The sequence below is a fragment of the Pelophylax lessonae genome (assembly GCF_965119305.1).
Source record: "Pelophylax lessonae genome assembly, chromosome: 6".
NCBI classification, from domain to species: domain Eukaryota; kingdom Metazoa; phylum Chordata; class Amphibia; order Anura; family Ranidae; genus Pelophylax; species Pelophylax lessonae.
The window spans coordinates 166,573,436-166,598,088 of NC_138773.1; the positions used below are offsets into that span (position 1 = coordinate 166,573,436).

General features: G+C 43.9%; 1 protein-coding gene across 1 annotated transcript; it reads right to left on the bottom strand.

The window, feature by feature from the left end:
* Positions 1-26: 26 nt before the first annotated feature.
* Positions 27-24,375, bottom strand: LOC309557890 (hemoglobin subunit alpha-5-like; the record flags this gene model as incomplete). The annotated part of the gene is made up of 3 exons (XM_082260712.1): positions 27-155; positions 18,526-18,730; positions 24,281-24,375. The coding sequence occupies 3 exons, from the start codon at positions 24,373-24,375 to the stop codon at positions 27-29; spliced, it is 429 nt and encodes a 142-aa protein (XP_082116838.1).
* Positions 24,376-24,653: the final 278 nt, after the last annotated feature.

The window sequence follows — 24,653 nt, forward strand, 5'->3', positions numbered from 1 at the left end:
AAATTTTTCACAGTGAGCGATGAAGTCTATCTGTATTGAGACACCAGGGTTGAAGACACAGCAGACAGAAACTTGTCCCAGGCAGCTTGGGCTTCAGCGGTGAATTGGTTAGGGAAGTGGGCAGCCAGAGTCACCTGAATTGCATGGGACAGAAGCTGCAAAGGATCAAGATAGAGTCATGTAAAATTATTGGAAATGCAATTTAAGTGGAAATCTAGCTTTCATCTAATTAACCTTAAAACTGTTCCATCCTTCCTCCTAACACCTATGGTAACTAACCTGTGTAAGAATGATGTATTGTTGTATGTACTTCCCTATTTTCAGCCATCTCCAGTAGCGACTTTTGATCCTCTGTGTCAGCAAGAGGCAGCTGCAGTGGAGAGGAGTGTTCCAACAACAACTAGTAAAGCCTGGGGCAGTGATATCAATTATAAGCTTCAATGGCCCATCCATTGTTAGTGCTCTCTCCCCTGCAGTCAAGCTGGCTGGCACAGGAAAGCTGGGTCACGTGACCATGCCAGAGCGGTCCAAAAACAGGTAAGTGTATACATCTTTCCTACACACCGGGCTACCAATATGGGGATACCAGCAGCCCTCCTGTACAGGGCCCGGGCCCCATCAGTTTAGTAGAGGGACCCTGGCAGCTGACAAGCAGGGGGAATTGGATTCCAGACAGGGAAGGTGATGATTGCAGTGGGGAGGGGGGGGGGGCAAATACTGGAACCAACCTCCCTGTGTGGTTCTCCTGCAGCAGATGAAAGCTGGCTTCTTCTTCTCTTCACCAGCTTTCAACTGCTGCAGGGAGACCCACAATCCAATTCTTCCTGTTGCCTGGCCCCCCTGTGTGCCTCTTTTCCTAGCAACTCTGCCAGCTTCCCCTCCTCTCCCTCCCACTAGATGCTGTGGGCACACAGGGGATCTTTTCAGGATGGAGAGCAGGGGGCTGGTAAATATGTTATTTTTAACGACCCCTTCCTTTTCTGAATGAACACAGTGAGTGATCGGTATCAATCACTAACTGTGTTCATTCATAATTGAAGCATAGCAAAACATGTTTACTATGCTCCAGTTTGTGAATGAACAGAGAGTCTCTGAACAGAGTGCTTCCTGTTCATTGCAGCTGAAGTTGCAGAGAAAAGATTGTGGATCTATGGTCTCAATTCCTTTCTCTTTCTTAAAAGTGAGACATCAGGGGTCTGTACAGACCCCTGAAATTTCAACCCCCCCCCTCCCAATAGTATTGTGAAACAATATTGTAAAAAATTATTTAAATATGATAAAAAAAATAAAGACTCATTCATACAGGTGATCTAAATCATACACTATGCAAGGTTTGTGCAGCTGGAGCCGCCTTTTACTTTGTGAGAATACAGCAGCTGTATAAACACACCTACAGGTTCTACTTTGACAGGTGTGCAGATCGTGGATGAGTGTTTCCAAATGTACACTCCACATGTTCGGGGCTGTACACCTACATAGTTATATAGTTACATGGTTTGTGAGGTTGAAAAAAGACATCAGTCCATCCAGTTCAACCTATGATGTGTTTGTGTTTGCTGTTAACCGTACATTGTATACCCCTGTATGTTGTGGTCTTTAAGGTGCCCATCTAATAGTTTTTTTAAACTATTGATGTTCCCTGCTGATACGACTGCTTGTGAAAGAGAATTCCACATCCTTACTGCTCTGACAGTGAAGAACCCCTTACGTATTTTAAGGTTAAACCGTTTTTCCTCTAGTTTTAGTGAGTGGCCACGTGTCTTATTGTATTCCCTTTCTCTGAAAAGTTTGTTCCTTATGCTAGGGTCGCCAGTACAGTATTTGTACATTGATATCATATCCCCCTTCAATCGTCTCTTCTCCAGAGAGAATAGGTTAAGTGTTTGTAGTCTTTCCTCATAGCTGATGTTCTCCATTCCCCTAATTATTTTTGTTGTTTTTCTCTGGACTCTCTCTAGTTCCAGCACATCTTTCCTGATGACCGGTGCCCAGAACTGGACAGCATACTCCAGATGTGGCCGGACCAGAGTCTTGTAGAGTGGGAGAATAATCTCTTTATTTCTGGAGTAAATCCCCTTTTTTATACATGCTAGTATTCTGTTGGCTTTGCTAGCAGCGGCTTGGCATTGCATGCAACTGCCAAGCCTGTTGTCTACCAGTACCCCCAGGCAGGGCCGGAGTGGGCCTCATATTCAGCCCTGGAGTTTCATGCCTTAGACCGGCCCACAATATGGGGCTAATGTTGTAGTAACAACTGTTCCCCCATAGAATCTTTTATCTCACTAGCAGATGTTACTGCAACCGCTGGGAATTACAGATCACGACAGGGCAGACATCCCATTCCCCATACATTGCTTACTTATACAGAAGGCAGAGAAAGCTTCTAAAGGGCCCCAATAATGGAGCAGATGCAGGGGGAGACACAGACCCCCCCCCCCCCATAGAAAAGTCTCACACAGCATAATTTGCCAGTGTTTGCTCTCAGTATATACAGCACAATCTGCACCATTGACTATACTGTATACAGATAATTACACAGGGATGTGAAATCTGCATGAAAAGGATGATAATAGAAGATCTATACATCTGGAGCACAGCCATAGAACGATCCCAGCAAATATTATGGGTAGGGAAACATCTCCTCTAAATATGTATTTGTTATTAATACAGAATGGAATTGATGTGAAGGATTTTCGGACCACTGTGGTCAGATGAGCCCCTGGGCAGAGAAAACATTTTCTTAGGGGGAGAGGCAGCAATGATTAGTTTGGTGTTGGATGGCTGATCCCCAGCATTCAGATCCACATCAATCACGGGCACGGCGACTCCTGAACTGGGAGGACTAGGTGCTCGGAGGTCCCAGGAATATATCACAAGCATTGCTATTTAAACTTGTCTGGTATGGAGGACTGATCTGCATACAGTAGGTGTGCAATGGAGGAGTAGGGGCAACACATGCTTTGCATTAAAAAAAAAAAAGAATCTCCCACCTTCCTGATGCAGCATTGGACTGTCTGTGACTTGAGCTCGGAACACCTGGGAACCCCCTCCCCCTGCTTGGCTCCACTTTGCCTGCAGTCCCAGCCTGGCCAGTCCTCTCTGCAGCTCCCCTCCCCAGGCTGTGATTGGAGCTGCACCGGCTGAGCTCACGGCTGACAACTCACAGCGCCGCCGTTCATTGGCTGAGGGTGATTTAATTCCAAGCCCGGCTCGTGAAGGATGCTCCTGTACACTGGCAGCTGCAGTGTGTGCTATGACAACGGCCCTCGTGGTGACCAGCCCACCGGGAATTCTCCCGGTTCTCCCGATTAGCCAATCCGGGCCTGCCCCCAGGTCCTTTTCCATCCTAGACTCACCCAGAGCTTTCCCCCCCAGTGAGTAGCTTGCTTTCGTGTTTCTGACGCCCAAGTGCATTACTTTACATTTTTCAACATAAAATCTCATCTGCCATGTAGTTGCCAGCCCCATTATTGTGATCAGATCCGCTTGTAAGGTTTCCACATCCTGCATAGAAGATATTGGCATGCTTATTTTAGTATCATCCGCAAATACTGAGATTGTACTTGATACCCCCTCCTCTAGATCATTTATGAATAAATTAAACAGTATTGGCCCCAGGACAGAACCTTGGGGGACCCCACTTTCCACACCCACCCAATCCGAGTACTCCCCATTAATCACCACCCTCTGGACTCTCCCCTTGAGCCAGTTACTCACCAGGTACTCACCCTATGGTCCATACCTACCTTGCTTAGTTTGTACAGTAAGCGTTTGTGGGGAACGGTGTCAAAGGCCTTTGCAAAGTCCAGATACACCACATCCATCCTTCATTTGTCTAGGTGGCAGCTCACTTCATCGTAGAAGGTTAATAGATTGGTTTGGCAAGAACGATTTTTCATTAATCCATGCAGATTACTACTAATAATACAGTGTTCATTACTAAAGTCTTGTATGTGGTCCCTTAACATCCCTTCCAAAATCTTGCAGACTACTGATGTTAGGCTAACCGGCTTATGGTTACTCGGGATATATCTCGGCCCTTTTTTAAATATTGGTATCACATTGGCTTTTTTCCATACCTGTCTGTAGACTACCCTTAAAGATCAAGAATATTGGTCTGGCATTCGCCTGGCTGAGCTCTTTAAGAACCCTCGGATGCAAGCCATCCGGTCCCAGTGATTTATTTATGTTAAGTTTCTCTAGTTTAGTTCTAAGTCTATCTTCTGTTAGCCATGGCGGTACTTCCTGAGGTGTATTATTTAGTTTAGCATTACAAGCTGGGTTAGTGTAGCCCCCCCGATTCTTTTGTGAAGACTGAAGAGAAGAAATTATTTAACACTTCCGCCTTTTTTCTGTCCTCTGTGGCCATATTTCCTTTGTCGTCTTTTATGGGGCCAATATGTTCTGGGCTCGCTTTCTTACTGTTTATATACCTAAAGAATTTCTTGGGGTTCTTTTTACTCTCTTCCGCTATATGTTTCTCGTGTTCTATTTTAGCCGCCTTGATTTCGTCTTTACATTTCTTATTACACTCTTTGTAATGCTTGAATGCTGCCAATGACCCCTCAGTCTTGTATTTTTTAAAGGCCTTTTCTTTAGTTTTAATTTGCATTTTTATGGTAGAGTTTAGCCACCCAGGGTTCAGTTTTGCTCTTTTAAATTTATTTCCCTTTGGAATGCCCTGGCCAATCCCTTTGTTTAGTATGCTCTTGAAGCACTCCCATTTTTCCTCTGTGTTTTTTGTTCTCAGGGTTCTATCCCATTTGATATTTTCTAGCAGAGAGCACAGTTTTGGGAAATTGGCTCTTTTGAAATTCAGTGTCCTTATATTACCCTTGTGTTTCCTATTACTATGATTAATACTGAAACTAATTGACCTATGGTCACTGTTTCCTAAGTTGCCCCGTATCTCTATATCCGTGAGCAGATCTGTATTGTTGTTAATTAGTAGGTCAAGTACTGCATTGTTTCTTGTTGGTGTGTTCACCATCTGACTCATGAAATTGTCCTGCAAAACATTTAGGAACTGCCGAGCCTTGGCTGAATGCATGGTTGCTTCTGCCCAGTCTATATCTGGTTAAATAAAGTCCCCCATTATCATGACATTTCCCATCCTTGCTGCCAATCCTATCTGTAAAATGAGGTCCGCCTCCCCCACCTTCCCTATAGTGCCTTCCCTTTTAAGTTCCACCCATAGGGATTCCGCCTCGTCCATAGCTCCATTATTAATATCATCCCTCATTTTTTTCCCCATACCCATCTTGGATTTAGGAGCTCTGAACGACCTACCGCTAATGTCCCCATTTGTGCCCTCTGAATCTTGCTCCCCACTGGCTAATTCTACATCTGTACCCTCCCCCTATCACCTAGTTTAAAAGCCCCTCTAACTTTATGGCCATCCTCTCACCCAGTTCGGCTGCACCTTCCCCATTTAGGTGCAATCCGTCCCTACCAAAGAGCCGGTGGCCGACTGAGAAGTCGGCCCAGTTCTCCAGGAACCCGAAACCCTCCTTACTACACCAGCTCCTCAGCCACTTATTAACTTCCCTAATCTCCCGCTGCCTCTCTGGTGTGGCTCGAGGTACAGGTAGTATTTTTGAAAATACTACCTTGGAGGTCCTACTCCTCAACTTAGCGCCTAAGTCCCTGAAATCGTTTAGGACTCTCCATCTTCCTCTGCCTAGGTCATTGGTACCCACGTGTACCATGGCAGATGGGTCATCCCCAGCCCCACCCAGTAATCTGTCAGCGCCCGGCAAACAACAGACTGTTCAGCGCTCACGGCCTTTGTGACAGATTGCACTGTCTGTCCTTCTAACGATTGAGTCCCCTACCATGCGAGACCTGTGTGCCTTGTTGCGCTGTTTCAAGTACTCCACCAACATGGCCAGTGCCGATGACGCCGTTCTCAGCTTAACTATCCCACTTCTATGCCTTCTTGAAAAAACACTTCGGGCGATGATGGAAGAGGATGTGACACAGGATGAGGAGGAGGAGCAGGATGAAGAGGTATCATTTCCAAGGCTTTCAGGGCAGTCATTCGGCTCCGAGCGTGGGTTCCTGCACCCACAAACGCCAGGGACACAATTGTCCAGCAGGGGCACAGTTCTAGCGGATGACGAGGAGGAGGAGATGGAGGAGGATATGGAACCATGTTCACAGCAGGGTGGCACCCAGGCCAGATCATGGCCATCACTGGTGCGTGGCTGGGGGGATACGAAGGACACAGAGGATACACCTCCCACAGAGGACAGCTTTTTGTTGCCTCTGGGCAGCTGTAATGTTCCGGTACCTTTGGTACCCTAAATTACTCTTTTCACAAGTGTATGCGCCCCACCATTCTCTTTTGGAAAGGTGCGCATACACCTTTAAGACTGAAGCTGTCATCACTCAGCGCCGGACTAGATGGCTATTTAAATCGCCAGTTCTCACTCACATGTGTTCGTTCAAACACCCTTACCTGGATGCTAACTTGGCTTGAAGCTTTCGTGCTTGCAAGCATACCTCGCTGACGGAACCTCGCTGCGCTGATCTCCTGAACCAACCTTCGGCTGTATTGCTATTAGTGCTAAGTACCCCGCAGGGGAACCCTCTATAAACTTATACTAAGCTTACACTATCTAGCTCTGCATAGTAAAGACTATTTATCACATCTGCATATCTAGATTGCTAGCTCTTAAGACTACTGCTACTTATTCCTGCACTGGGTTGATCTCTCTTGTATGTCCACCTGCTACTCTGTCATCTGCTACCATACATGATTGCTAAACCTACCTGCATCCATCTGCTACTGTCTTACCTTCAAGTGTCTGTCACCTACCACTTCCACTCAACCTGTCTCTTAAATCTTCATCACTGCGCTACTACATACATAAAGTCACTCTAGGAACCAGCTTGTTGAGTGTGTGTATTTACTAGCTGAATTAAGACCTTCCACACATGATGAGTCATTGAGGTTGGGAATGGTATCTCAGCATCTCTCTTACATGACTACTGAAGTGGAATATTTCTGCAGCTGAAAATCCACACCATACATGAAACGCAGGAGCGTTACAGCAGCCTGGCACACATGAGCGATAACTTGCGCTGATTACTCGGTGGCCACCCTGCTGGATCCCCATTACAAGGACAATGTACCGTCCTTAATTCCCTCACTGGAGCGTGATCGGAAGATGTGCGAGTACAAGCGCACGCTGGTAGATGCGCTGCTGGTGGCATTCCCACCTGACAGCGGGGGCACAGTGGAAGCACAAGGCCAAGGCAGGGGAGGAGGAGGAAGAGGTCGTCAACGCTGCCAGGGCACCGCCAGCACCACAGAAGGCAGGGTTAGCATGGCCGAAATGTGGAAAAGCTTTGTCAGCAAGCCACAACAAGCAGCAGCACCACCAGCTGATATGGACGTCTTAGCAGGAGGCAGCATTTCACTAACATGGTGGAGCAGTATGTGTGCACACGCCTAGACGTACTGAATGACGGGTCTGCCCCCTTCAACTTCTGGGTCTCCACGTTGGGCACATGGCCTGAGCTTGCCCTTTACGCATTGGAGATGCTGGCCTGCCCTGCAGCCAGTGTATTATCTGAACGGGTATTGAGCGTTATAACAGACAAGCGCAGCCACCTGTCCAGAGGCCATGTGGACAAGCTCGCGTTCATTAAAATGAACCAGGCATGGATCCCACAGGACTTATCCGTACCTTGTGCAGAATAGACATGTATAACGGCCTTACCCAGTCATTGTTGTATTTGATCTTTCTTACTCTTTTGGGGTGTCCCCTAATTTAAAAAAAAATTTAATTAAAAACCAAATCCAGTGTTGGCTACTTCGTCCTCCTCCTCCACCGCCGCCGCCGCTTCCACCTACACCGCCATATCCACCGCCACCTCAACCTCCTACTCCATATGGGCCTCGTCCTCCTCCTACATCATTCAAGATTATTATTTTTTATTTTTATGTTTTTTATGTTATTTTAAGTTATTTCCCTATCTACATTTGTTTGCAGAGCACTTGCTATGCTCTTAAGATGATTTTGCTGCCATTTGCAGCCCTCTAGCCCTTTCCATGTTTGTTTTAGAGCCATTTTAGTGCTCAAAAGTTCGGGTCACCATTGACTTCAATGGGGTTTGGGATCGGGGTAAAGTTTGGGTTAAGTCTGGGTCACGAACCCAGACTTTTTTTTCAAGTTTGGCCGGACCCGCCGAACCCGGACATCCAGGTGTTCGATCAGCTCTAGTTAAAACCCCTCAGAATTTTTTCTGCTACCTTTGTTTGATTTGGGATTTTTCTCTTCACCTCCTGTCATGGACACACAACAGGAAAGGAGAGGAATTTTCTCCATTATGGGGGGAAATGCTCTCTTAGTTATTGTAACATGTTTCCCAAATTATAGTTTTTACCTCACCTCTAGTGGTAACTGTAAAGTTTTGGATTTTCTGCTACTTTCTGCCCTTTTGACAATGGTCTTCAGAGTATATAGAGAGTGTAAATCCACACAACAGAGGCACAAAGCAGTAAAAAACAGGAGTTCTAATTCCTTCACATTCTGTCTAAAGCAGCTTTAGAAAAGGTTTAAGCTTGTAAGTCTCCTGGTGCTTCAATTTTTGCAAAGTGAGATAAATGAAGACATATCAGCAACTAAGTGGTTAGCACCTCTGCCTAGCAGCACAAGGGTTGTTGGTTCTAATTCCAACCGTGGCACTACCTGTGCCTACGTGGGTTTCCCCTGGGTTTTCCAATTTCCTCCCACACTCCAAAAACATGCTTGTAGGTAAACTGGCCCTAGTATGTGTAGATATAAATGATATGATGTGTAGATATGATGTAAGCTAAGCCTGGTACACACTGCAGTTTTTTTTGTGCAACCCAGCGGTTCAGCTCTGGTCAAAGACACTGTACTAATGATCCAACATTAGTACAGCGATCTCCCCTGCTGAGATATTGTGTTCTAACATCTGGTTTTCCAGCATGCACATTCGACTGGCTTCTGTCGGACAGTCCAACATACACACAGGCCGAAACTCTGCTCTTGACAATACTGCACAGATTCTCTATGGGGTTTAGGTGAGGCGAGTTTGCTGGCAAATCAAGCACAGTGATACCGTGATCAATAAACCATATATTGGTACTTTTGGCAGTGTGGGCAGGTGCCAAGTCCTGCTGGAAAATGAAATCAGCATCTACATAAAGCTGGACAGCAGAGAGAAGCATGAAGTGCACTTGAATTTCCTGGTAGAGGGCTGTGCTGACTTTGGCCTTGATAAAACACAGTGGACCAACCCAACACAAGCAGATGACATGGTTCGCCAAATCATCACGGACTGTGAAAAAAGTTGCATTTTATTTGGAAATTAAGGTCCCAGAGTCTGGAGGAAGAGTGGAGAGGCACAGAATCCAAGTTGCATGACTTCAAGTGTGAAGTTTCCACAGTCAGTGATGCTTTAGGGAGCTGGAGTTGGTCCACTGTATTTTATTAAAGGACAGGTCCAGGCAAAACCTAACTAAAACTAAACCTGCTCTGTGCCACATTCTAAACCTGATCTATTTAACCCTGTAAAGCGAAAATCACTGTACTTACCTATTCTGCAGTCGATCCAGTCCGATCCCACACTGAGCTGTCAGCGGTGGCTTCAACGTTGAGGCAGGTGCAGGAGAGGCACTTGACAATGGAAGCACCATAGAAAGTCTATGTGTGACGTTACTTCCCATTCATTTCACAGCCATTTTCGGTCCTCTACTGCACACAGCTTCTTTTGCTGGAGACTGGACCGCATAGGGTGCAGAAAAGGTAAGTACAGTGATTTTTGTTTTACAGGGTTAGATAGAGTAGATAGGTTAGAATGTGGCATTGAGCAGGTTTAGTGTTAGTTAGGTTTTGCCTGGACTTATCCTTAAAGTCGCAAATTCAGAGCAGCCCTCTACCAGGAAATTCTAAAGCACTTCATGCTACCCTCTGCTGACCAGCTTTATGGGGATGCTGATTTGATTTTCCAGCAGGACTTGGGACCTGCCCACACTGCCATAAGGACCAATAACTGATTTAATGATCATGGTATCGCTGTGCTTGATTGGCCAGCAAACTCGCCTCACCTAAACCCCATAGAGAATCTGTGCGGTATTGTCAAGAGGGAGATGAGAGACACCAGACCCAACAATGCAGATAAGTTGAAGCCCACTATCAAAGCAACCTGGGTTTCCATAACACCTCAGCAGTGCCACAGGCTGGTCACCTCCATACCAAGCCTTATTGATGCAGTAATTCATGCAAAAGAAGCCCTGACCAAGTATTGAGTGCATACTATACTTGAACATTTTCAGTAATACATTTCTGTATTAAAATCCTTTTTTCCATAAAAAATCCTTTTTTTCTATAAAAAATCCTTTTTTTTATTGGTCCTATGTAGAGTTGAGAAAACACCTGTATGTTCGGGTTCGGCGGGTTCGACCGAACTTAAAAAAAAAAGTCCGGGTTCGTGACCCGGACTTAACACGAACTTTGTCCCGATACCGAACCCCATTGAAGTCAATGGAGACCCGAACTTTTGAGCACTAAAATGCCTCTAAAACAAACATGGAAAGGGCTAGAGGGCTGCAAATGGCAGCAAAATCATTTTAAGAGCATGGCAAGTGCTCTGCAAACAAATGTGGATAGGGAAATAACTTAAAAGAACATAAAAAACTGAAAAATATAAAATAATCATCTTGAATGATGTAGGAGGAGGACGAGGCCCATATGAAGTAGGAGGTTGAGGTGGCAGAGGATATGACGGTGGATATGGCGGTGTAGATGGAAGCAGCGGCGGCAGTGAAGGAGGAGGACGAGGTAGCCAACGCTGGTTTTGGTTTTTAATAAAAAAAAATTTAAATTCGGGTACACCCCAAAAGAGTAAGAAAGATCAAATCTAGCAATGGCTGGGTAAGGCCGGTATACATGTCTACTCTGCACAAGGTACGGACAAGTCCTGTGGGATCCATGTCTGGTTCATTTTAATGAACGTGAGCTTGTCCACATTGGCTCTGGACAGGTGGCTGCACTTGTCTGTGATAACGCCCCCAGCCGTGCTAAATACCCGTTCAGATAATACACTGGCTGCAGGGCAGGCCAGCACCTCCAAGGCGTGAAGGGAAAGCTCAGGCCATGTGCCCAACTTGGAGACCCAGAAGTTGAAGGCGGCAGATCCGTCATTCACTACATGTAGGCGTGTGCACAAATACTGCTCCACCATGTTGGTGAAATGCTGCCTCCTGCTAAGACGTTCCAGATGAGCTGCTGGTGCTGCTGCTTGTTGTGGCGTGCTGACAAAGCATTTCCACATTTCAGCCATGCTAACCCTGCCTTCTGAGGTGCTGGCGGTGCCCTGGCAGTGTTGACGACCTCTTCCTCCTCCTCCCCTGCCTTGGCCTTGTGCTTCCACTGTGCCCCCGCTGTCAGGTGGGAAAGCCACCAGCAGCGCGTCTACCAGCGTGCACTTGTACTCGCGCATCTTCCGATCAAGCTCCAGTGAAGGAATTAAGGACGGTACGTTGTCCTTGTAACGGGGATCCAGCAGGGTGGCCACCCAGTAATCAGCACACGTTACTATGTGGGAAACTCGGCGGTCGTTGTAGAGACACTGCAGCATGTAATAGCTCATGTGTGCCAGGCTGCCCAGAGGCAACGAAAAGCTGTCCTCTGTGGGAGGTGTATCCTCTGTGTCCTCCGTATCCCCCCAGCCACGCACCAGTGATGGCCATGAGCTGGCCTGGGTGCCACCCTGCTGTCAACATGGTTCCATATCCTCCTCCATCTCCTCCTCCTCATCCTCGTCATCCTCCAGAACTGTGCCCCGGCTGGACAATTGTGTCCCTGGCGTTTGTGTGTGCAGGAACCCACCCTCTGAGCCCCTTGCGAATGACTGCCCTGAAAGCCTTGGAAATGTTACCTCTTCATCCTCCTCCTCATCCTGTGCCACATCCTCTTCCATCATCGCCCAAAGTGTTTTTTCAAGAAGGCATAGAAGTGGGATAGTTAAGCTGAGAACGGCGTCATCGGCACTGGCCATGTTGGTGGAGTACTCGAAACAGCGCAACAAGGCACACTGGTCTCGCATGGTGGCCCAGTTATTGGTGGTGAAGTGGTGCTGTTCCGCGGAGTTCCACCTTGTGGGTACGTCACATATGAGGCGGTGAGCGGGAAGGCCGAAGTTACGCTGCAGCGCTGACAGGCGAGCAGCAGCAGGGTGAGAACACCGAAAGTGCGCACAGGCGGCCCTCACTTTGTGCAGCAGCTCTGACATATCGGGGTAATTTCTAAGGAACCTCTGCACCACCAAATTCAGCACATGCGCAAAGCAAGGGATGTGTGTCAAGCCGGCTAGGCCCAGAGCTGCTACTAGATTTCGCCTGTTATCGCACACTTGAGGCTCACTGGCAGCAACCACTCTTCGGTCTGACGTTCAATGCTCCTCCACAACTCCTGTGCGGTGTGTGTTTTTTCACGCAAACAGACAAGTTTTAAAACTGCCTGCTGTCGTTTACTCCTGGCTGTGCTGAAGTTGGTGGTGAAGGTGTTACGCTGACCGGAAGAGGAGGCGGTAGAGGATGAGGAAGCAGAGTAGGAGGAGTTAGGAACAGGAGGCAAACTGAAGCGCCCTTCAATCTTTGGTGGGGGAAGGACATGCGCACGACGTACTGTGGGACAGCCACCGCCATAAGGCTCTTAAAACTCTGTGTCTCCACCAGCCGGAATGACAGCATTTCAAAGGCCAGGAATTTTGAAATGCTGGTATTAAGGGCCAGGGATCGCGGGTGGGTAGGGGGGTACTTCCTCTTCTGCTCCAGTGTTTGGGAGATAGATATCTGAACGCTTCCACGGGACATTGTGGAGATGGTTGTTGGTGACCCAGGTGGTGGTGTTGCTGGTGGATCCTCTGTTTGCTGGGTGGCAGGTGCCACTGTCACTACAGAGGTGGATGAAGACGCTGAGACTGCAGCAGCAAAAGAGGAAGCAGGAGGAGCCAGAGACCTTTATTGGTTTTTGAGGTGTGCACTCCACTGCAGCTCGTGCTTTGCACTTAGATGCCTGGTCATGCAGGTTGTGTTCAGGTTGAGAAGGTTTATGCCTCGCTTCAGGCTCTGATTACACAGCGTGCAAACCACTCATGTCCTGTCATCATCACTTTGTCTGAAGAACTGCCACGCTAGGAAACTCCTGTGAGCTGGCTTTGGTGTGCTCGGTCCCTTGCTGCGTTGGGCAGTAGCAGGTGTAGTGTCTATTGCATGGCCGTTCCGCTTTTGCACCCTGTTCCCTCTTCTGCTGTGCTGGTGGCTCTGTGCGACCACCGTCTCTTCCTCCAAACTACTCAGGTCACCTGCATTATGTTGATTCCATGTGGGGTCGAGGACCTCATCGTCCTCCAAATAGTCTTCCACCCAGTCTTCACCCCTGCAACCCTTGTCGGTCTCCACAATTCGGAATTCCACAGCAGTTGACACCTGTGTTTCGTCATCATCCGAGACGTGCTGCAATGGTCCTCCCATGTACTCATCTGGAAACATAAGTGGTTGGGCATCGGTGCACTCAATCTCTTCCACTTCTGGGGCAGGGCTAGGTGGATGGCCCTGGGAAACCATGCTAACAGAGTCATCAAAAAGAAGAACAGATTGCTGCATGAATTGGGGCTCAGACTGCTTGGCTGATTTGCAAGGGGGTGCAATGACAGTTTGATGGACATCGGCTGCAGGTGCCAACTCTGACCTTTCAGCAGAAGACTGGGTGGGAGACAATGTGAAGGAACTGGAGGCTCCGTCAGCAACCCAATCTACTATCTCCTGTACTTGTTCTGTCCTCAACATTTGTAGAGGCATATTAGGCCCTGCCAAATACTGCAGCAGGTTCTGTCGCCTACTCGCAGCTGAGGAAGGTGTTTCACCTGTGCGTGTAGCTGGCACAGATCAACCACGTCCTCTCCTTGCAACAGGAGCTCCACCAGAAACACCAGGCCACATCCCTTATTTGACCTTCTCCTCATATTTATCAAATTTTGGATCTTCCCCGAAATGGGTTTTTATTGCAAGGCGCAATACAACAGTATACAACAGGTGTATGTCACACGTACGGATACAGACTAGGCCGCAATTTAATATTTTTTCCCTAAATGGGTGTTTATTGAATAGCGGACTAGAACAACAGTATCCAACGAGTGTATCTCACAGTAAAGCAGACTAAGCCGCAATGTAATATTTTTTCCCTAAATGGTCGTTTATTGAATAGCGGACTAGAACAACAGTATCCAACGAGTGTATCTCACACGTACAGATACAGACTAAGCCGCAATTTAATATCTTTCTGTCCCCTAAATAGTTTTTTTTTTTTGCAAGGCGCAATACAACAGTATACAACGGGTGTATCTCACACATACAGATTCAGACTAGACCGCAATTTAATATTTTTTCCCTAAATGGGTGTTTATTGAATAGCAGACTAGAACAACAGTATCCAACAAGTGTATCTCACAGTAAAATATGCAGACTAAGCCGCAGTGTAATATTTTTTCCCAAAATGGGTGTTTATTGAATAGCGGACTACAACAATAGTATCCAACGAGTGAATCTCACACGTACAGATACAGACTAAGCCGCAATTTTATATCTTTCTGTCCCCTAAATTGTTTTTTTTATTGCAATGCGCAATACAACAGTAAGCAATGGGTGTATCTCACTGTAACATATGCAGACAGGGCCGCAATCAACTTTTTTTGTCCCCTAAATAGTTTTTTTTATTGCAAGGCGCAATACAACAGTATGCAATGGGTGTATCTCACTGTAACATATGCAGACCGGGCCGCAATCAACTTTTTTTGTCCCCTAAATAGTTTTTTTTATTGCAAGGTGCAATTCAACAGTATGCAATGGGTGTATCTCACTGTAACATACGCGGACAGGGCAGCAATAAACTCTTTTGCCCCCTAAATGTTTTTTTTTTTATTGCAAGGCGCAATACAACAGTATGCAATGGGTGTATCTCACTGTAACATACGTGGACAGGGCCGCAATCAACTTTTTTTGTCCCCTAAATGTTTTTTTTATTGCAAGGCGCAATTCAACAGTATGCAATGGGTGTATCTCACTGTAACATATGCAGACAGGGCCGCAATCAACTTTTTTTTGTCCCCTAAATAGTTTTTTTATTGCAAGGCGCAATTCAACAGTATGCAATGGGTGTATATCACTGTAACATATGCAGACAGGGCTGCAATCAACTTTTTTTGTCCCCTAAATATTTTTTTTATTGCAAGGCGCAATACAACAGTATGCAATGGGGGTATCTCCCTGTAACATATGCAGACAGGGCCGCAATCAACTTTTTTTGTCTCCTAAATATTTTTTTTATTGCAGGGCGCAATACAACAGTATGCAATGGGGGTATCTCACTGTAACATATGCAGACAGGGCCGCAATCAACTTTTTTGTCCCTAAATCGTTTTTTTATTGCAAGGCGCAATACAACAGTATGCAATGGGTGTATCTCACTGTAACATACGCGGACAGGGCAGCAATAAACTCTTTTGTCCCCTAAATAGTTTTTTTATTGCAAGGCGCAATTCAACAGTATGCAATGGGTGTATCTCACTGTAACATACGCAGACAGGGCAGCAATAAACTCTTTTGTCCCCTGAATAGTTTTTTTTTTTTTTGCAAGGCGCAATTCAACAGTATGCAATGGGTGTATCTCACTGTAACATACGTGGACAGGGCAGCAATAAACTCTTTTGTCCCCTAAATAGTTTTTTTTTATTGCAAGGCGCAATTCAACAGTATGCAATGGGTGTATCTCACTGTAACATATGCAGACAGGGCCGCAATCAACTTTTTTTGTCCCCTAAATGTTTTTTTTTCTTGCAAGGCGCAATACAGCAGTATGCAATGGGTGTATCTCACTGTAACATATGCGGACAGGGCAGCAATAAACTCTTTTGTCCCCTAAATATTTTTTTTTATTGCAAGGCGCAATTCAACAGTATGCAATGGGTATATCTCACTGTAACATACGCGGACAGGGCAGCAATAAACTCTTTTGTTCCCTAAATATTTTTTTTATTTCAAGGCGCAATTCAACAGTATGCAATGGGTGTATCTCACTGTAACATACGCAGACAGGGCCGCAATCAACTTTTTTTGTCCCCTAAATAGTTTTTTTTATTGCAAGGTGCAATTCAACAGTATGCAATGGGTGTATCTCACTGTAACATATGCAGACAGGGCAGCAATCAACTTTTTTTGTCCCCTAAATGTTTTTTTTTTCTTGCAAGGCGCAATACAGCAGTATGCAATGGGTGTATCTCACTGTAACATATGCGGACAGGGCAGCAATAAACTCTTTTGTCCCCTAAATATTTTTTTTTATTGCAAGGCGCAATTCAACAGTATGCAATGGGTATATCTCACTGTAACATACGCGGACAGGGCAGCAATAAACTCTTTTGTTCCCTAAATATTTTTTTTTATTTCAAGGCGCAATTCAACAGTATGCAATGGGTGTATCTCACTGTAACATACGCAGACAGGGCCGCAATCAAATTTTTTTGGCCCTAATTTTTTTTTATATTGCATGGCGCAATACAACAGTATGCAATGGGTGTATCTCACTGTAACATACTCGGACAGGGCCGCAATCAACTTTTTTTGCCCCTAAATGTTTTTTTTATTGCACGGCGCAATACAACAGTATGCAATAGGTGTATCTCACTGTAACATATGCAGACAGGGCCGCAATCGATTTTTTTTGTCTCCTAGTTTTTTTTATTGCAAGGCGCAATACAACAGTATGCAATGGGTGTATCTCACTGTAATGTATGAATGAAAAACTGAAAAATAATTTTTTTACCCTAAATACTGTAAAATAATTATTTTCCCCTCACATTGGTGCTTTTTGAAGAGCAGGTTAGAAAAGCAATGTCTGTCTGACATATAGTCTTTAAAGTTAAATATGAAGGAAAAAATGTTTTTTTTTTTAAATGCAGATTAAGCACACACATATGCACTAAGGTTGCATGAAATGTGCAGCACCGCACGCCTAACAGGTTGGATACTGTTGTTCTATTCCGCTATTAAATAAAAAAAAAAAAAACAGAATGAAAAACTGAAAAATATTTTTTTTACCCTAAATACTGTAAAATAATTATTTTCCCCTCACATTGGTGCTTTTTGAAGAGCAGGTTAGAAAAGCAATGTCTGTCTGACATACAGTCTTTAAAGTTAAATATGAAGGAAAAAATGTTTTTTCTTTTTAAAATGCAGATTAAGCACACACATATGCACTGAGGTTGCATGAAATGTGCAGCACCGCACGCCTAACAGGCTGATAACATTTTTTTGTTTCTCCCTTCTCCTCCTCACTTGGCTCAGGTCAGGGTATAAAGATCCTTCACTGCACCCCCACACAATCAAATCAATGTAGATCGCTGTCTGATTAAAACAGATTGTTCCTATCTATGCTTTCCCTATAAGCAATCTCTCCAGCCTGGCCCTACAGTAAACTCCTATCTCTCCCACCGGGCAAAAACATCATTCACTGCACCCCACAAAATCAAATCAATGGAGATCGCTGTATGATAAAGCAGATTGTTCCTCCTATGCTTTTCCTACAAGAAATCTCTCCAGCCTCGCCCTATAGTAAAGTCCCATCTCTCCCTCAGCAGCAGCAGTCAGGAACCTCTCCCTACAGTAGTATTAGCAGAGTGACGTGCAGCGCTGTGTGACTCCAGCTTATATAGAGTCTGGGTAACATGCTGCACTGGCCTATCACAGCCATGCAATTAGTAGACATGGCTGTGATGGCTTCTAGGGCACACTAGTTAAACGCTTGCTGATTGGCTGCCTTGCACCTGTTGAAAGCGCGCCATTAAAACCGCGCCAAAACATTAAAATAACGTTACCGAACAACGGACAGTACCAGAACAAACAGTGAAATGTCTGGGTTCGGGTCCGGGTACCGAATACCCAAAAGTCCGGTACGAACACGAACAATACAGTCCGGGTTCTCTCAACCATAGTCCTATGCAATATTCTAATTTTCTGAGATACTGAATTTTGGGTTTTCACTAGCTGTAAGCCATAATCAGCAAAATGAAAAGAAATAAATGCTTGAAATATATCACTCTGTGTGTAACACATCTATAAAAAAAAAAAAAAATATGAGCTTCACTTTTTTAATTAAATCACTTAAATAAATTAACTTTTTCATGACATTCAAATTTTTTGAGATGCACCTGTATTTAGAGAGGTACTGTATAAGTGGTATGTTTCATGCAATAGTCATAATTGACAATTTAGTAAGTACGGTGACAGGTAGAGCCCACATCCATTGTATATTGGCTTTCTTTTGTCCTTATAATAGAGGCATTGGGTATGAAAAGTTAAATTCAGCTGCACTGATCTTCTCACTAGATTGGACTTGAGTAATCCTTTAAAATATTTACACAAATTTGACTGGCATTTCCCTATTTTTCTTTGCTGAAAGGGCTTCAAAGGTATATGAAAGTTGAACTTACTCTAAAGTTACCAGGGTCAACCCTGAGTTTGCGGGCATGAAGCTCGCTGAGGGAAGACAGAGCAAAATCAAGATCATTCAGATGCTGAGCAGAACTTCCAATAGCTTTTAAAACCTTTCCACCATGGTTTTCAAGATCCTTAGAGCTATGGCTCACGTCAAAATGGCTGAAGTAGGTTTTCGTCTGAGGGAAGCTCAGAAACAATCTGGATTGGAAAGAACGAAATGTTTATTACTCATCATTAGCAGTCTGAAAGGCAATGTGCTAAAATGTTGGAAAACTAATGTTAACCTACTGTTATTTGGTGTCATTTAGCTATAAACTCAATCACTAAAATCATGTAAGCTTTAACCACTTTAATGCAGGGTACATTCACCCCCTTTCTGCCTAGGCCAATTTTCAGCTTTCAGCGGGATTGCACTTTGAACAAGAATTGCACAGTAATGCAACACTGTACCCATATTTTTTTTTTTTTTTCACACAAATATAGCTTTCTTCGGGTGGTATTTATTCACCACTCGGTTTTTTTGTTTTTTTTTGCTAAAAAGATAGACAATTTTTCAAAATGTGTTTTTCTTTGTTTCAGTTATAAAATTTTGCAAATAAGTAATCTTTCTTCATAAATTTAGCCCAAACTGTATTCTTTGGTGGAAATAACCCAAATTAGTATTTATTATTTAGTCTGTAGGAAGTTATAGAGTCCACAAACTATGGTCTATATATCTGAAAATGTATCAATCCTTATGTACCGATGGTCTATCTCATTTCTTGAAGCCTGAAAATGCCATGACAGTACAAAGATCGCCCAAACAGACACCCTAAGGTATTTAGTAGGAGGCATGGCGCATTTTTTGAAGTTGCATTTTTTTTGTCACAATTTTTTGGAAATTAATAAAAAAAATTCACAAAATATACTGTCACCAGTGCAGTACAGGTTCATCATAAAACTGGTGTGGTGTTGGTAATCAGGGACACTGACTGGTGACAGAATGTAAAATATATACACTGCTCAAAGAAATTAAAGGAACACTTTGAAAACACATCAGAGCTCAATGGGGAAAAATCTCATGCTGGATATCTATACTGATATGACCTGGGTAACGTGTTAGGAAAGATGCCACATTGTTTGATGTAAATGAAAATTAACAACCTACAGAGGGCTGAATTCAAAGGCACCCCGAAAATCAAAGTGAAAAAATTATACAGCAGGCTAGTTCATTTTGCTGAAATTTCATTGCAGTAGCTCAAAATGGTATTCAGTAGTTTGTATGGCCCCCACTTGCTTGAATGAATGCCTGACAACCTCAGGGCATGATTCTAATGAGATGACGCATGGTGTCCTGGGGTATTACCTCTCAGACCTGGACCAGGGCATCACTGTGCTCCTGGATAGACTGAGGTACAACCTGGCGGGATCAGGTGGACCAAAACATAATGTCCCAGAGGTGTTCTGTTAGATTTAGGTCAGGAGAGCGTGGGGGCTATACAATGGTATCATATCCTTCATCCTCCAGGAACTGGCTGCATACTCTCCACACAAGAGGCTGGGCATTGTTGTGCACCAGGAGCAACCCAGGACCCACTGCACCAGCGTAGGTCTGACAATGGGTCCAAGGTTTTCATCCTGATACGTAATGGCAGTCAGGGTGCCCATGTTTAGCCTGTAAAGGTCTGTGCGTCCCTCCATTGATGTTCCTCCCCAGACCATCACTGACACTGACCCACCAGCAAACTGGTCATGCTGAACAATGTTACAAGCAGCATAATGTTCTACATGGCTTCTCCAGACCCTTTCATGTCTGTCAAATGTACTCAGGGTGAACCTGCTCTCATCTGTGAAAAGTACAGGGCACCAGTGGCAGACCTGCCAATTCTGGTGTTAAATAGAAAATACCATTCAAGCTCAATGGTGCCCAGCAGTGAGCACAGGGCACACTAGAGGACGTCAGACACTCAGGCCACCCTCATGAAGTCTGTTTCTTATTGTTTGGTTAGAGACATTTACACCAGTGGCCTGCTGGATGTCATTTTGTAGGGTTCTGGCAGTGCTCATCCTGTTCCTCCTTGCACAAAGGAGCCGATACTGGTTTGCTGATGGGTTAAGGACCTTCTACGGCCCTGCCCAGCTCTCCTAGAGTAACTGCCTGTCTCCTGGAATCTCCTCCATGCTCTTGAGACTCAGCAAACCTTCTGGCAATTGCACGTATTGATGTGCAATCCTGGAGGAGTTGGACTGCCTGTGAAACCTCTATAGGATCCAGGTATCGCCTCATGCTACCAGTAGTGACACTGACCCTAGCCAAATGCAAACCTAGTGAAAAACAGTCAGAAATCATGAGTAGGGAAAAAAATATCAGTAGCCCCACCTGTAAAACCATTCCTGTTTTAGAGGTCATCTCATTGTTGCCCATCTAGTGCACCTGTTGCACCAAATCAGCTGATTAACCACTTGCCAACCGCCTGCCGCAGTTCCGAAACGACGCAGCCCTACATCGGTCACGTGCATGGTGCTGTGGGGCTCCTGCCCCCAGTAGGCAGCGGGGATGCCGATGCATGGGACCGGTGTCCGCGGTCCCCGCTGAGAGAGGACGGTCAGCTGTTGTAAACACAGCTGACCGTTCTTCTCTCTGAAATGATCACAGAGCGCCTGTGATCCTTCTATATAGGATCACAGGTCTCTGTGGTTATTTCACAAGCCCATCCCCCATACAGTTAGAAATCACTCCCCTAGGCTCACACTTAATCCTTTAATCACCCCTAGGTTGACCCCTTTCCTGCCAGTGTCATTATTACAGTAACACTGCATAATTCTAGCACTGATTACTGTGGTAATGTCACTGTTCCCCCCCAAAAAAGTGTCAAAAATGTCAGTCAGGGGTCCAATCTGTCCACCACAATGTCGCAGTCCCGCTAAATATCACAGATCGCCACCATTACTAGTACAAAAAATAAATAAAAAAATGACATAAATCTTTCCCTTAGTTTGTAGACGTGATAACTTTTGCACAAACCAATCAAAATACTCTTATTGCAATTTTTTTTTACCAAAAATATGTAGCAGAATACAAATTGGCCTAAAAGGATGAAAAATTTAGATTTTTTTGGGGGGGGGGGGGGGGGATGTTGTATAGCAGAATGTGAAAAATATTGTTTTTCAGAATTGTAGCTCTTTTTTTGTTTATAGCGCAAAAATTAAAATATCAGAGAGGTGATAAAATACCACCAATAGAAAGCTCTATTTGTGGGAAAAAAAGGACATGAATTTTATTTCAGTACAGTGTTGCATGACCGTGCAATTTTCCATTAAAGTAACGCAGTGCTGAATCGCAAAAAATGGCCTGGTCATTAAGGGGGCAAATCCTTCCGGTCCAGAACTGGTTAACAACCCCTTCTCCCACTTAACTGACCAGATCAATAACCCAGGAGTTTAATTGACCCTTGATGCTATACTATGATTAAAAAGTGTTCCTTCAATTATTTTGAGCGTTTTATATACAGTATATATTTTTTATTTATCTTTTCCATTTGTTTCTTCTTTATTACACTTTTTATTTTTATGATTTGTTTTAACACACCGTGACCACAGCAATACAGTGTTACCATAGTAATATTGTATTATTCTGGGAAAGTGACCAGAATTTCTATTTTTAAACATTATGATTGCTAATACCAGTGAATTTCACTGTTATAAGTAATAATTTTCTTTGAATGAAATTGATTCATTCAGTGTGTATTGTGATTAGCTGTGATTGGCCACAGCTAATCACATGGTACAGATGGGCTGTTATTGGCCCTGTCTGTACCATGTGATCACTTTGACCATTCACAGCTAGCAACACAATTGTACACAATGAATGTCATGAAAGGAAACCATCCATTGTCTGCAATTGTCATGTGATCTGCTGTGATTGGTCACAGTGATTACACGGTACCGGCGGCTGCCTGGTACAGTGATCTGTCATCGGCTGTGTCTGGTGGACAAAGCCGGTGACAGATCAACCTGTAGCGCAGTCTGAGGGGCACACGCGAGGCGCATTTCGGGAGGATATCAAACGGCATCCACCTGCAACGACAAAGGTCTCGCCCAGCCGTCGTTTGAATAAAGGCCGGACAGGTAATGTTTAATACATTAATATTATTTCAAAAGTTTTTTCAATTTTTTTTATTTGCTGCTTTCACTAAATTTATTTCTGGTGATCTTTGCACAAAGGTCCTTTTTCAGGTTCTTCCAGTTGTGCGGATACAATTGTCTCTCAATTGTTGTCACCCTCTCACTTTATGTTGTCTTGATTGAGGCTACAATCATTCCAGATGTATGATGTGTAGCTGCTGCTAAACTCCTAATGGATCAGTGCAAGTTTTTCATTTCAGCTATGGGCTTTCTGGGAATACTGTAAATTATATAATAAACAGTACAAATTTAAGTTTTAGGGCACAAACAAAGCATTATTTTGGCACTATTGTTTTGTAAAAAGAAAAGAAAATGAAAGTAGTGTTTGTGTGTGAATATGCCCAGATCGAGGACTTGACAGCTATGTTAAAGAATTCCATATGAATATCTTTGTTTCTTGCTTTGTGACAGATATGCTTCAAAATGTATGCATTGGGGTTGATTCAGTAAATGCAAATAGGCTGTTTACTTTGTAAGGGAATTTGCCCCAGAGCTTAATGAATTTGATGATTTTACTTTGCAAAGAATGGCCAATTATGTAAAAGGAAAAAAAAAAAAAAATGAAGAACAGCATTTTTGCTTGCACATGATCAGATGATGGAGGTTAGCAAATTCACTTTGAATACTCAATCAATTGTAAGGGATAAAAAAAGAAACTGGATTTCTCTTAGCACGTGAATTTATGACTGCAGTGAACACTGTTTTCTCCTTATTCGGTAAACAAATTGAACATTACTAAAGCAATAGAGACTGGTCACTTAGGACATTCAATGTTAACTTTGCCAATTAAAACTAAGGCTGACCATAGATGATCTTTATTTATTTATTTATTTTTTTCACTTAGCAAGCTAAATGAAAAAAAAAAAAAAAAGACTCCTCCATCCACAAGACGGGCCGCTGTCAGATAATACCGATCAGCAGTTCCAAAATGTCATGAACAGGAACAGCCAAACACACTGATCGAAATGTAACTAGCTCCTGCTGGATGGGCCAATCGTCAATCCATCTAAGGCCACCTTAAATTTAGTAAATATGGCAAAGCTATGTTCAATGAATCAATCGTGTGTTAACAAAAATCTTGTGTTTCCTCACACATTTAAGGTAAGCACATGTTCAGCTTATTTACTATCCTTAACCTTATAAAGTACAAATACACCTTTGAGGTTAACATCCACTTTGCTAAATAAACATAATTAACTCTGTAACTAGGTCCTATGTGTCTGGTTGAGTTGGCTAAAAAATAGGAATGAGCTCAATAAAGGTACATGTGCAATTCAGTACACTATCTACAATATACTGTTTTTGCAATTTTTCATGCCCCACATAATTATCTTGATTATTAGACATTTAAAAATAAAACAAAACATTTTGAGTGGCGTTGTTTTTATTCTGTTGGCACTAGCAGAACTATGCAGAATACACAATACCAAATGTAAAAAATTTTGTTAGGTCAAATTCTATGGCCTCTTAATAGAAATCCTACAATAAGCCACATGATAAGTTGCCCAGCAACAGGATATTAAGGATATGTGACAAAATGCTGGGTGTAATAAAAATAATATTATATCTTATATATTATATTACCTCTCCAAAGCCTCCGCTCCAATGGCACTCTCATGACCAGCCACCTTAGACCAGACAGAGGTGATAGAGGCCTTCTCAGCAGCAGTGAAAATCATGGTTGGCTCAGGTTAGCACAAATATATAACAGTCCCTTTGTCCACTAAGCTTCCCAGTTATTTTAAAGTTAAATAGGTTTGAAAAAGATCACCTAAGCATTTTCCATTGGCTTGCTCTGTAGTTACACCCATCCTCTTATCTGTAGTACAAAGAATGATGTCAGTAATCCATCGTGGCTGATACAATGACATATCTCTTTATCACTCCATACACTGACCACAGCCTACACAATACAAAAAGCAGCATTCTGTATTTTAGACTGATAACAGAAGTCTGT